At 41.8% G+C, this 11,724-nt stretch overlaps 1 protein-coding gene across 1 annotated transcript in view; it reads right to left on the minus strand.

Moving 5' to 3' along the window:
* Positions 1–11,484, minus strand: part of LOC124114061 (putative cysteine protease YraA) — a 64,188-nt gene extending 52,704 nt beyond the window's left edge. The window contains exons 1-3 of the mRNA XM_048396017.1: positions 11,368–11,484; positions 8,260–8,397; positions 5,222–5,318 (exon numbers count right to left, since the gene is read on the minus strand). Coding sequence (XP_048251974.1) covers positions 5,222–5,318; positions 8,260–8,397; positions 11,368–11,430 — 298 coding nt within the window. The 5' untranslated portion in view covers positions 11,431–11,484. The remainder of the gene's footprint in view (positions 1–5,221; positions 5,319–8,259; positions 8,398–11,367) is intronic.
* Positions 11,485–11,724: the final 240 nt, after the last annotated feature.

Here is an 11,724-nt window from a genome sequence, read left to right on the forward strand (position 1 = left end):
CGAGTTGCGAGCGTATGTTCTTATCTCCAGATATGACGTCATGATATGACAATTTATTATATACTTAAGTGTGAAAGAATGAGTTCTCCGCAGTTGAGATAAGTGATATTTTCATTGCAGTGAAGATAACAATTGATATTTCGCTGCAGTGAACATAACACTTGATATTTCACTGCTGTAAAAATGACACTTTGAAGGACTATTGTCATACAAAAGTGACCTCCCCTTAAATTGTCTCCCTTTATCGTAAGTGTCTAGCCCATACACAAAGTTTTATTTTGCCTTGTCAATGTGGAACGAACGTAAAAAGGAAGTCAATAGTTTGTGACAAACTATTGACTTCCTTTTTACGTTCGTTCCACATTGACAAGGCAAAATAATAACAGATGGTCATTTATGGGGTTAATATCGCTTCAGGCTGTTTGTTATACGCTTGAAAAACTTTCGTTATGCACTGTAAATTTTTCACGTAACTCGTCAATCGAGACTGTTCGTTTCGCAAAGCGCCATTTTTTTACTTGACCAGCGGCTTGATAGTCTTCAAGTATATTTTGTTTATAATCATACCTATATGTATGATACAGAATTTTCGTGTCCCTAAATAATTTTTGTTACTTTTGTGTATATATTTTTAAGATTTTGCAAACACGAAACTACTTTTTAGTCGCAAATACAAGGGATGGAGAACCGTCCCTGTGCTAGGTAGGGAAAATTTACGTTTCAAGGTTTTACATTTGTAATGGAATTATAACATTTCCGGAACACAACCGCACAAAAAGTATATAATAAATAGGATATTCCATGTGTCTCGTGAACTCTCATTTCGTGAGGGATGGAAAGGGGACATTTTCACTCGTACGCCACTCGTGCAAATATCTCCTTTTCGGGAGCCTGGATGGTTCAGTCGTCTAAGGCGTCGCAACTCGCAAGGCAATGTCCAAGATTCGCCCTGGTTATGTTTATGTCAGAAGGTTTGTCAGCACCACACCAGTGCTCGTCTAACACCTGCATCACTTTATTTCTCTCACATCAAGTTGACACGCCGTGATGTAACTAAAATAATGTTCAAAGCGGTTTTCAACCAAAGTCACTCACTACAATCATGAATGCCAATGAACATGACATACAAGAGAAATGAGCTCAAGCCAAGAATAGAAAAGACATAGACCGCACGTCTACAGATAATTTTTATAAGCTTAGATATAAGTGTCTGTTAAACACCTCTAGGGGAGGCACGGCGTGAAAATCAGGTCGCTATACGAGTTTCGTAATTAGTGAGGTGAGGTGAAATGGGGAATAACGTCGCGTTCAAGATTTTTGCACTTATATAGCGACGTGCATGTGTGTGTGTGTGTGTGTGTGTGCGCGTGCGTGCTTGTACCGAGTTCGGACTAATGCCGATTGTACCCTGCAAGCCCCTTCAGATTCCATGCTGCAGTTTAACATGAATACCAATATCTGACACAGTAAACACACTCCGAGCCGACTAGTCCTTGTTTAGCCCCTTAATGCCGAGCGCCAGACAGGTAACAACATGTACCATCTTTAAGCACCTTTGGTAGGACGCGACGGGATCTAACCTCGATCCTTTCGCTCTCCGGGCGGACGCTCTACCACTAGACCACGGAGGGGGTCGTTTCGTCATTGGCGAAAGATCGAGAGAGACTAAGGTGACGCAGGTCGTTGACGTTGACCACGTTTCACTTTGGGCAAACCGTCGGTGCCATCATAAGCATCGATCCACGCAATTGGGATACGATGACATGCGAGCCTGACCCCCTGATCCCGTCAGTCGCCTCTTACAAGTATTACGGCAAGCATGCGTTGCTGAAGACCTATTCTACCTCAGATCTTCACGGGTCGACTCGAACTCACGACATGCGGATCCGGGCTATGGTACGTATTTAGTATGGCAACGAGGGTGCACACAATATCAGACATTCGGCTTTGTGTATGTCCAATTATGTTTGGAAAACGAATGTACTAAACAAAATTCAATCAGTTCTAGATTCCGCGAGGACACTTAGGATATGACATCATTTCAATATCTTTTTTACGTACTGCTTCAGAGGTTCATGATGGATATGGCTAAATTTCAGTCCTACGAAATGCGCAAAAGTAAGACTTACAGACATTCATTCCAGTTGATGTCACAGTAGGATTTAGAAAAGCGCCAAATTTCAAGCTCTATTCTGAAAAACAATTTCTACGTTTTTCATTTTCGTGTTTAAGGCAAACAATGTATTGCCACACATACTTTGAATATTGGAGTAACTGTGAATTTTTATCTTGTAATCTATAACGGTAAATAAAATTATTTCAAAATGCCTACGCTAACTGAACTAAATATTAAATTCCGCAGTCATGCGGCCGCTAAATCGACGAGTTTAATCAGAGGTGATTATTGTGGTTTGACACCGCTGATTAACCAATCAGAATCAGGTTTTTTTCCAAATTCATGGTAGATTATGGATGTATACTTTCTCTGCTCGGCCATTGTCAATTTCAGAGACCACTGAGAAATGAGTAAATTACGATCGGTTGGAATGTACATTGATCCGTTGACCAGGACAATCATGTGATCAAACCGTGGTGTAGAATCTTGGGCCTATTAGTATTATTTAGTAATATGAACTTATTGTTAGGATGTCCTCCATCTTAGAAATTCAAAAAAAAGCCTATCGAGAGATGGGAGTTCAAAATGTCTGGAAATGATCCATATTTTGTTTCGAACGGCCTGTCATTTTGAACTTTTCGTCGCCGGCAAAGGAATTATCGATGTACATAAATGATGGCCTTTTTGAAACTGTTCACGTGTATAAGTAGGATTGATAATTTTAGGAGTGACATGTGGCAAGGTGACAAAATACCACCCCACACTGACATGTCATCACTAAATACTAGCAGGTGTTCGCGAACAGTGTAATCGAGGACAGTCCTATCTGTTATCCAGTCTAAGGTCATGACTGGGAGTGTGTTTGTACGCCCCTTTCGAACATTATTCCACTTCTATCACCGTGTATCATCTTAAATCCAAACGTGTCGCAGCACCGAGAAGTTAATTTGTTGAAACCCACGACCCCCAAAATGGGTGCCTACAAACAAAGGGTACAAATCGGGGCAAAACTTGAATTTAAACCCACGGACATCGGATCCTGTCACGATTAGAGGAGCAACTATCTCATAAAAGTTTACAAGTTATGGATCCGCCTCTATTTTGTAACACTACAATAAAACGACAGACGACGGCCATAAAGTGCAGTGCACCGCCATTTAAACTCTAGTTTAATACAGGTACACTCAAAAAGTCGTGTTTACATACACGCACGTGACAGTGAGTGCTAAGTGATTCAATGAGGGGGTCGACAAGTAAGATGGTTTATTTCCTTTGATTTGCTTAAAAAAATTCAGCAGTTTTTCAGAAGCATTAAAACCGCACCGAAAAGTGCGAAATCGGCATAAAAAAGGACATAAAGTTTCAACTTGCTACAGACACTTTATGAATAACTTTCATTAACATTGCAATGATTGGTTTGATTTGTGTCGCAAACAGTCTGTGGTCACGATCTGATTCTTCACCCAGCATTACGCCTTTCATAACATAGAAAGTGGTGTCCACAAGGTTCTTCTTTCTCCCTGTGTCTATCAATGTATATTACAGAGTTTACGCGCCACGCATTTCCCTCTGGGTGGAGGAGACCTTAAAGCAGAGTAGTTGACAAGTTTGGTATTTCGACAGGCAACATTCCGTGTTTTGGTAAGAATATAATGTGGTCCATGTGGTGGATTTGGTCCAAGCAACCTATTATTGTCGTAGGAGATGCCTGAATGAATCGGGAAGACAGATTCAGTGATAGCGTTGCTTGGAGCAAGACGACCTTTAGCACCTCTCACATCTCTCCATAATCTGCATTGCGCTTGTGTCGAGCAGACAAACAAAGATTGTAAAAATGGTTACGTGCGCTAGCAGGTGACTTGTGGCTGAATGTACTTGAAACATGGTCCATAAATCTTATTTAAGATAGTATAAAATTATATGTTATTTCTTTATGCGTTATTCGTGTATAATATAAATCACTTTAGATTGTATAATATACGACGGCACATATATCAGCGTGAGTCACACGTAACATCCTGGACGAGTGCAAGCACACCATACAGTTGGCACATCATATCATGTCCTATAGTGAATAGCATCATGTTCTTCGTGAAGATGTAACCATCATACTCTGAAAGATTATTCTCGTTAAAGCACATATATAATATCGGGCCATTGGGTCATTTCCGATGATGATGATGATGATGATGATAATGATGATGATGATGAGGCCGACAGTAGTATGATATATCATTATATGCATAATATCCAATCACTAAGTGATTGCTCAAAGCGCCTGTCATTTTACCCTGGGAAACGGATAAGTGCGCATACCAATTGCATTCACCTTTCCCTAGGGAGTATCTCTTCAATTCTCGTGAATATTCTCATCGTGTCCATGAACATGTAACCACACCATGCAAGACAGTGTTCCTCCTCGCTACCAACGTTAATCATCATACATCCCTTGACGACGTTTATTCCCAAGAGGTTGTTGTCCTGGACACGTTTGACATCTAAAATGCCACTTAAAGATATCATTCTAAACTGAACTTAAAGAATAAGGAAATCATTTGGAAATTCTATTACACTAAAAGAAAAGAATCACATGCCCTTATGTTTGTTGGTTTGTTCGTTCAACGCTGCACTCAGCAACAGATGACGGCAGTCTATAAATAATCGATCCACGCAATTGGGATAAGATGACATGCATCAACGAGGTCAACGAGCCTGACCACCCGATCCTGTTAATCGCCTCTTTCGACAAGCATAGTCGACAAGCATAGTCGCCTTTTACGTCAAGCATGGGTTGACCCTGATCTTCCCGGGTGCAGGCCTAAATGGATGATTATGTGAGTAACTGCATTTTAATGCCGAGGTCAGCAATGTACCAGGGTAAGTTTTATCAAGGCCTGTAACACATTGAGTCTGGACTTGAGAAACTAGTGACTGAAAGCATGAGCAGCACTCCACATCATCAGGATACAATGATAATATGCAATCAGCACAGGCGGACCAGCCCATCCTTATGTGAGCCTCCTACAGAGCTTTAGGCCCTGGAGGACTATATGACCTGGAACTCCCTAAGGGTGAATCAAATAAAAGCAATTGAAACGTCCTTACCTGAAGTATACATGTTTCGGACCAGGTCCACCATTCTCTTGTCCCGGCGAAGGTAATCAGGGCAGAAACCGCCCGGTATTATCAGGGCAGAAAGGTCCTGTTGACAGGGTGAATGTGTGAGTTGAGTTTAAAGCTGCTTTGATTTGTATGTTTGGTTGGCTAAGCCACACTCAGTCTATGAACATTCGAGTCTAGACTAGACAAACCCAGTTATGATAGTGTGAGCAACGTCCCATTACGTCGTTATGAACCAAGTTACTGAACCCCACCACCCGATAATTAAGCTGCTCCTTAAGACACACGTTACTTGGGACCTATTCTAACCGAATCCCCATGGGTGGTCAGAAAGGGAGTAACAGAGTCTATGTCAGGAAACATGTATGCACTGGGCAGTCATACCAAGGCGACATGGACACGTTCGTTGGTGATTAACACCCTTCAGCATCCAGACACACAGATGAAACTAGTGATGGATATTATGAGCAACGTCCCATGTAGTCAGGGTACCATGCCAAGTAATCAAACACCTCAGCGAGTCTGACCATGCGATCCATTTGGCCACCTCTTACGACCAGCATAGATTCAGTGTGTGTAATGGTGTTAGTGTGTGTTTGTGTTAGTGTGTTAGTAGCAACATAGCGACCTTGCCAACGTTGCCATAAACACCTAATGGTGTTTCTGTGGACGTTAATATGTCTTGCAACATCACATTGACTCGAACCTGCTTCAAGCATATCAATGACGCTCATTTTCGGACAGGCGTGTCATTTCGAAATGTTGAATAATTGCGTAATTTTGTTGTTTTTCTGAGTGGTTGTTGTCAGAACAATTCTCAACAATGCATATGGAATCCCGTTAACGCACATGTTTATCTACCCATTCTTGGGTAGTGAAATGCATGGGGCTTGAATATAAGTCAGATTTTGCATGGAATGTATCCTTTTCTGTAGCAGTTGCGTTTTTGTGACTTGATTCCATACATGTACTACAATATTGAAAAACAAACTTTACTTGTTTGAAAAATACACTAAAACATTGGTGTCACAGGAACTTTTGTTGTTGAGTATACAACAGTATTCGGGACACACATGCAAACTATACTGAACCGCAAAAGAAACGTCCCCATGGATAGATATATGAGAAACCTTATTTGTCCAAACACTGTAAACATACTTTGAGACATATCAAAAAGATGAAACTTGGCAAAACTAATCATCAAGGTTGAAATTAACGTGTCAAATGTCCTTAAAGTGAAACACAACACTAGTCTCTGAGAAAATGACATCACAAGTCAGTATCTTGTGTATCCGCCATGTGCATTGATGACTGCCGTGCAACGTCGATACATGGAATGGATGAGGTGGTTGATGAAGGCCATTGGCAATTGAGCCCACACTCTGAGGAACGCCTGACACAGTTCAGCTGCAGTTGTCGGCCTTGGTCGGACGTCATTCAGCCGTCTTTGAATCTCGTCCAACAGGTGCTCAATGGGATTTAAATCGGGGCTGAGGGCAGGCCACTGCATGGTTCTGATGCCATTCTGCTGGAGGAAGTCTCTTGTTGCTCTCACAGTGTGGGCACAGGCGTTATCATGCTGAAACTCATGGTTGCGGCGACGTACCAAATGAGGTATGGCATCTGGTCTCATGACTTGATCAATGTACCGAGCTGCTGTTGCTCTCTCTCTGCCATCTGCTGTTGAGATACAGTAACGGCTCTTGTCTGAGAAGAGGATTCTTCTCCACTGCTGGTGGCGCCAATGCTGGTGCTGTGTTGCCCACTGAAGATGGTCCCGGCAATGACGTGGTGCCTGAATTGGTCCACGGTGTGGCCTGTGACAGTAAAGGTGTCTGCTCGTCAATCGTTGATGCACAGTGTCCACACTAATGTGTCGCTAGTGTGTCCCCATGGTCTGTCGAGCAGTTTCCGCAGCAGTAACAAAGTGATCTTGAAGATGCTGTCGCACAATCTGATGATCATGACGTCGGGTGGTGACCCTTGGTCTTCCACTGCGTGGTCAGTCATTTGTAGTGTTGATGCACAGTGTCCACACTAATGTGTCGCTAGTGTGTCCCCATGGTCTGTCGAGCAGTTTCCGCATCAGTAACAAAGTGATCTTGAAGATGCTGTCGCACAATCTGATGATCATGACGTCGGGTAGTGACCCTTGGTCTTCCACTGCGTGGTCAGTCATTTGTAGTGTTGGTGCTCTGGTACCGTTGCTGGACCCTGTATACGGTCCTTACATGGACTAGAAATGCATTGGGTTCTTGTCGATTGGTTTGTTCAGCTTGCAATCGTCCAAGGACTTGGTGTTGCTGATTTCTTGTCAATCTTCACATGTGGTAGCAATTCAATAACGAATGAATGTAATCCGATCTGGGTGGATTTTTATAGGGCAAGAAATGGGGGAACGCATGTGCATTTCAATTTGCACGGACCTCACGTGCATCGAGTTACCATGTCAGTTGCCGTGATGTGTTGGGTGATCGGTTTAATTGTCATCAAATTTTATTTTTCTGGACAAGGTAATGTTAAATTTTAGAAACTTTGACAAAAATTACCCAGGTATTTAAATGACAACTTTTCATGCAATGTTACTTGGGGTGACGTTTCTTTTGCGGTTCAGTATAATATACAACCATGCTTATTGTACAGCATTCATACACTATATCGGGAGATTTGAATTTGAATAGGATTTTCAGTGAAAGTGGCAGGCAAACATTCCAAATTACAACTGCATATCTAGCTTATGGTGACATATTCACCCACATGAGAAGGGATCCAAAGTATTCTTGTTGTTGTCACAATTAAATTTGAAAGGGTACACCTCAACATTTTTGTGCGTGCCCTGTGGCACACTTGAAAAAGCAACTAATCTATTCCTGCAGCGTCTGAAGGCACAAGCAACGATGTAGTCATTGATGACTCATAATCAGCCAAGTCACCAAGCCTGAATACAGTGCTTAAAAAATACATATTAAATTAGGGGCAGGGTACAATAAAAAAACCAAGATATTTATTACAAAAAGCCTTACCTCCACTGAAACATTTTCAATGGCTTCGTCCGACACACAGGGGTAGCCATGTTTGCTTGTGTACTTCTTTCCTTTCTCTCCAGATATTGTAACCACAGTATACCCGGCCTCTCGTAGTCGCAGCAGGGGGTACCACAACTACAACATCATCAACGTCTGATGTTTATACAGGACTAGTCGCAGCAGGGGGTACCACAACTACAACATCATCAACATCGTATGTTTATACAGGGGGACTAGTCGCAGCAGGTGGTACCACAACTACAACATCATCAACATCTCATGTTTATACAGGGGGACTAGTCGCAGCAGGGGTACCACAACTACAACATCATCAACATCTGATGTTTATACAGGAGGACTAGTCGCAGCAGGGGGTACCACAACTACAACATCATCAACATCTTATGTTTATACAGGGGGACTAGTCGCAGCAGGTGGTACCACAACTACAACATCATCAACATCTGATGTTTATAAAGGGGGACTAGTCGCAGCAGGTGGTACCACAACTACAACATCATCAACATCTGATGTTTATACAGGACTAGTCGCAGCAGGGGTACCACAACTACAACATCATCAATATCTCATGTTTATACAGGAGGACTAGTCGCAGCAGGGGTACTACAACTACAACATCATCAACGTCTGATGTTTATACAGGACTAGTCACAGCAGGTGGTACCACAACTACAACATCATCAACATCTTATGTTTATACAGGAGGACTAGTCGCAGCAGGGGTACCACAACTACAACATCATCAACATCACATGTTTATACAGGACTAGTCGCAGCTGGGGGTACCACAACTACAACATCATCAACAGCTTATGTTTATACAGGAGGACTAGTCGCAGCAGGGGTACCACAACTACAACATCATCAATATCTCATGTTTATACAGGAGGACTAGTCGCAGCAGGTGGTACCACAACTACAACATTATCAACATCTTATGTTTATACAGGAGGACTAGTCGCAGCAGGGGTACCACAACTACAACATCATCAATATCTCATGTTTATACAGGAGGACTAGTCGCAGCAGGTGGTACCACAACTACAACATCATCAACATCTTATGTTTATACAGGGGGACTAGTCGCAGCAGGTGGTACCACAACTACAACATCATCAATATCTCATGTTTATACAGGAGGACTAGTCATAGCAGAGGATTCTACAACAACCACATTATCAACATCTGATGTTTATACAGAACTAGTCGCAAGAGAGGATTCTACAACTACAACATCATCAACATCTGATGGTTATACAGGACCAGACATCTCATGTTTATACAGGACTAGTCACAGCAGATGATTCCACAAAAACATCATCATCAACATCTCATGTTTATACAGGAGGACTAGTTACAGCAGTGGGTACCACAACTTAAACATCAACATAAGATTTTTTGTCCGTAGGACTAGTGGCAGCAGAGGATTCCACATCTACATCATCAACATCTGAGGTTTATACAGGGGTGCTAATTGGCATTCCTATCATCTTACACTCAAGACATTAAAACACAGATTTACCTGTATGACAACTCAAATCTTTAATGTTTAACAGTCTAGCAGGAAGTGTGAAATCTCATTATACAGATACAATTCTTCCTCTTCACACATGGCAATATGTCTACATTGTCTACAATGCAAGCATTGTCCTTTACATGATGGAAGAGAGCTTGCATGTCTGAGAGGACACCTCCCTCAACAGCTATATTCTAAACTAACTGGAAGCGCTGATCAGCCATACAGCTGGTTGGTATTCTTTTGATGAAGGCGTTTTATTTAAAGTTGTGGTTTTTTGACCTGGTGACCTGCCTGCATACATGAATTTTACCCTTCAATAAACTTTTGAAAAGTCAATATTGTTTTCGACCACTGATTTATACATTTATAAAGTTTATTATACTACGAGGACGAGTTCAGTCTAAACTCAGTGAACAGCCTCTGCCATCTGGTGGATATTGCCTCTGCTTTGGAAGCGAAAGTTGGTGGTTCGATCCTCTGGCCACGTCATACCAAATATAAACGTAAACAGATGTTACTTGTTGTTATCCTGTCTGGCGCTCGGCATGAGAAGATAACATAAAGGTCAGTATAATATGTCCGAGTGGGGTGTCTCTGTTAAACTGTGGGCATGGTATCTCAGTGGGCTAGCACTATAAAACCGACAGAAGTCCGGACCAGTTCGAGTATGAGTGCGAAATCGGACCCTCGGGAAGCGCTCGTAAAATCTTCACCATCATCATCATCATCATCCAGTACAAGCAGCCAAACAAACATTCATGCAAGTTGCTTAAAACGTGCAATAATCCTAACCCTGTTGCACCTCACCTCACTTCTAAACTCAGTCTAGCAATCATCATCATCATCATCATCATCATCCAGTACAAGCAGCCAAACAAACGTTCATGCAAGTTGCTTAATACGTGCAATAATCCTAACCCTGTTGCACCTCACCTCACTTCTATACTCAGTCTAGCAATCATCATCACCATCATCATCATCATCATCATCATCATCATCCAGCACAAGCAGCCAAACAAACGTGCATGCAGGTTGCTAAATATGTGCAATAATCCTAACCCTGTTGCACCCCACCTCACTTCTAAACTCAGTTTAGCGATCATCATCATCACCATCACCATCACCATCACCATCGTGCAGTACAAGCAGCCAAACACACGTGCATGCAGGATCTAAACTCAGTTAAGCGTTTCTTGATAAAATAGCCAGGAGTAAGTGAAAAAAGCGCTAGTAAAATGTACGCGTACTTTCTCTTCCGTATAACGAAAATAGGGTACGTTTACAAACAAAACAGTCAAAGCGTCGCTTCCAAACAACGGAAGTGTTACCGACAGATAAATATCCTAAAAACGTCACATTTGCGTTTTTGTATGTCAGAAAATAAACGCGCAATCATTGAGATATTTCTGTAACGACAACAAAAATTACCCAAGTGGCGTCAGCACTATCATGTCTTTAGTGCCGACACCAGGCCAGGGCAACAGACGCCATTCTCGAGAAGGCAATTGGCTCTCAATTCTTAATGAATGAACTATAAATGGGGTTGAATTTACCGCTTTTCATACCTCTAAATCTTCATAGTTAAATTCCACTAATATTCCAACTTTTTTGGTTGAGGCCATTTTCATGAACAGACACCAACAACAACACGTGTGTATTGCGTTCAGTCAAAGGGAAGTAACTCACCACAGTATTGATATGTTTATTACTGTGATATTTGGGCACGGGTTCGAGGCTGTACAGTGATTTTGTTTTGATTTTAATAATAGTGAGATACTTTTATTTTATGGATGCAGATATAATTCATTTATCGCGGATATACTTAAAATGTATCGTCAATACTTCACGGTCTTGTATATACTACTTTTTGCTGTTGGATCAGAGTTGTGTTGGCAAAACAAAAGACCAAGTATCAGATTTTA

Source organism: Haliotis rufescens, unplaced genomic scaffold (genome assembly GCF_023055435.1).
Source record: "Haliotis rufescens isolate VD_foot unplaced genomic scaffold, xgHalRufe1.0.p SCAF_15, whole genome shotgun sequence".
NCBI lineage: Eukaryota > Metazoa > Mollusca > Gastropoda > Lepetellida > Haliotidae > Haliotis > Haliotis rufescens.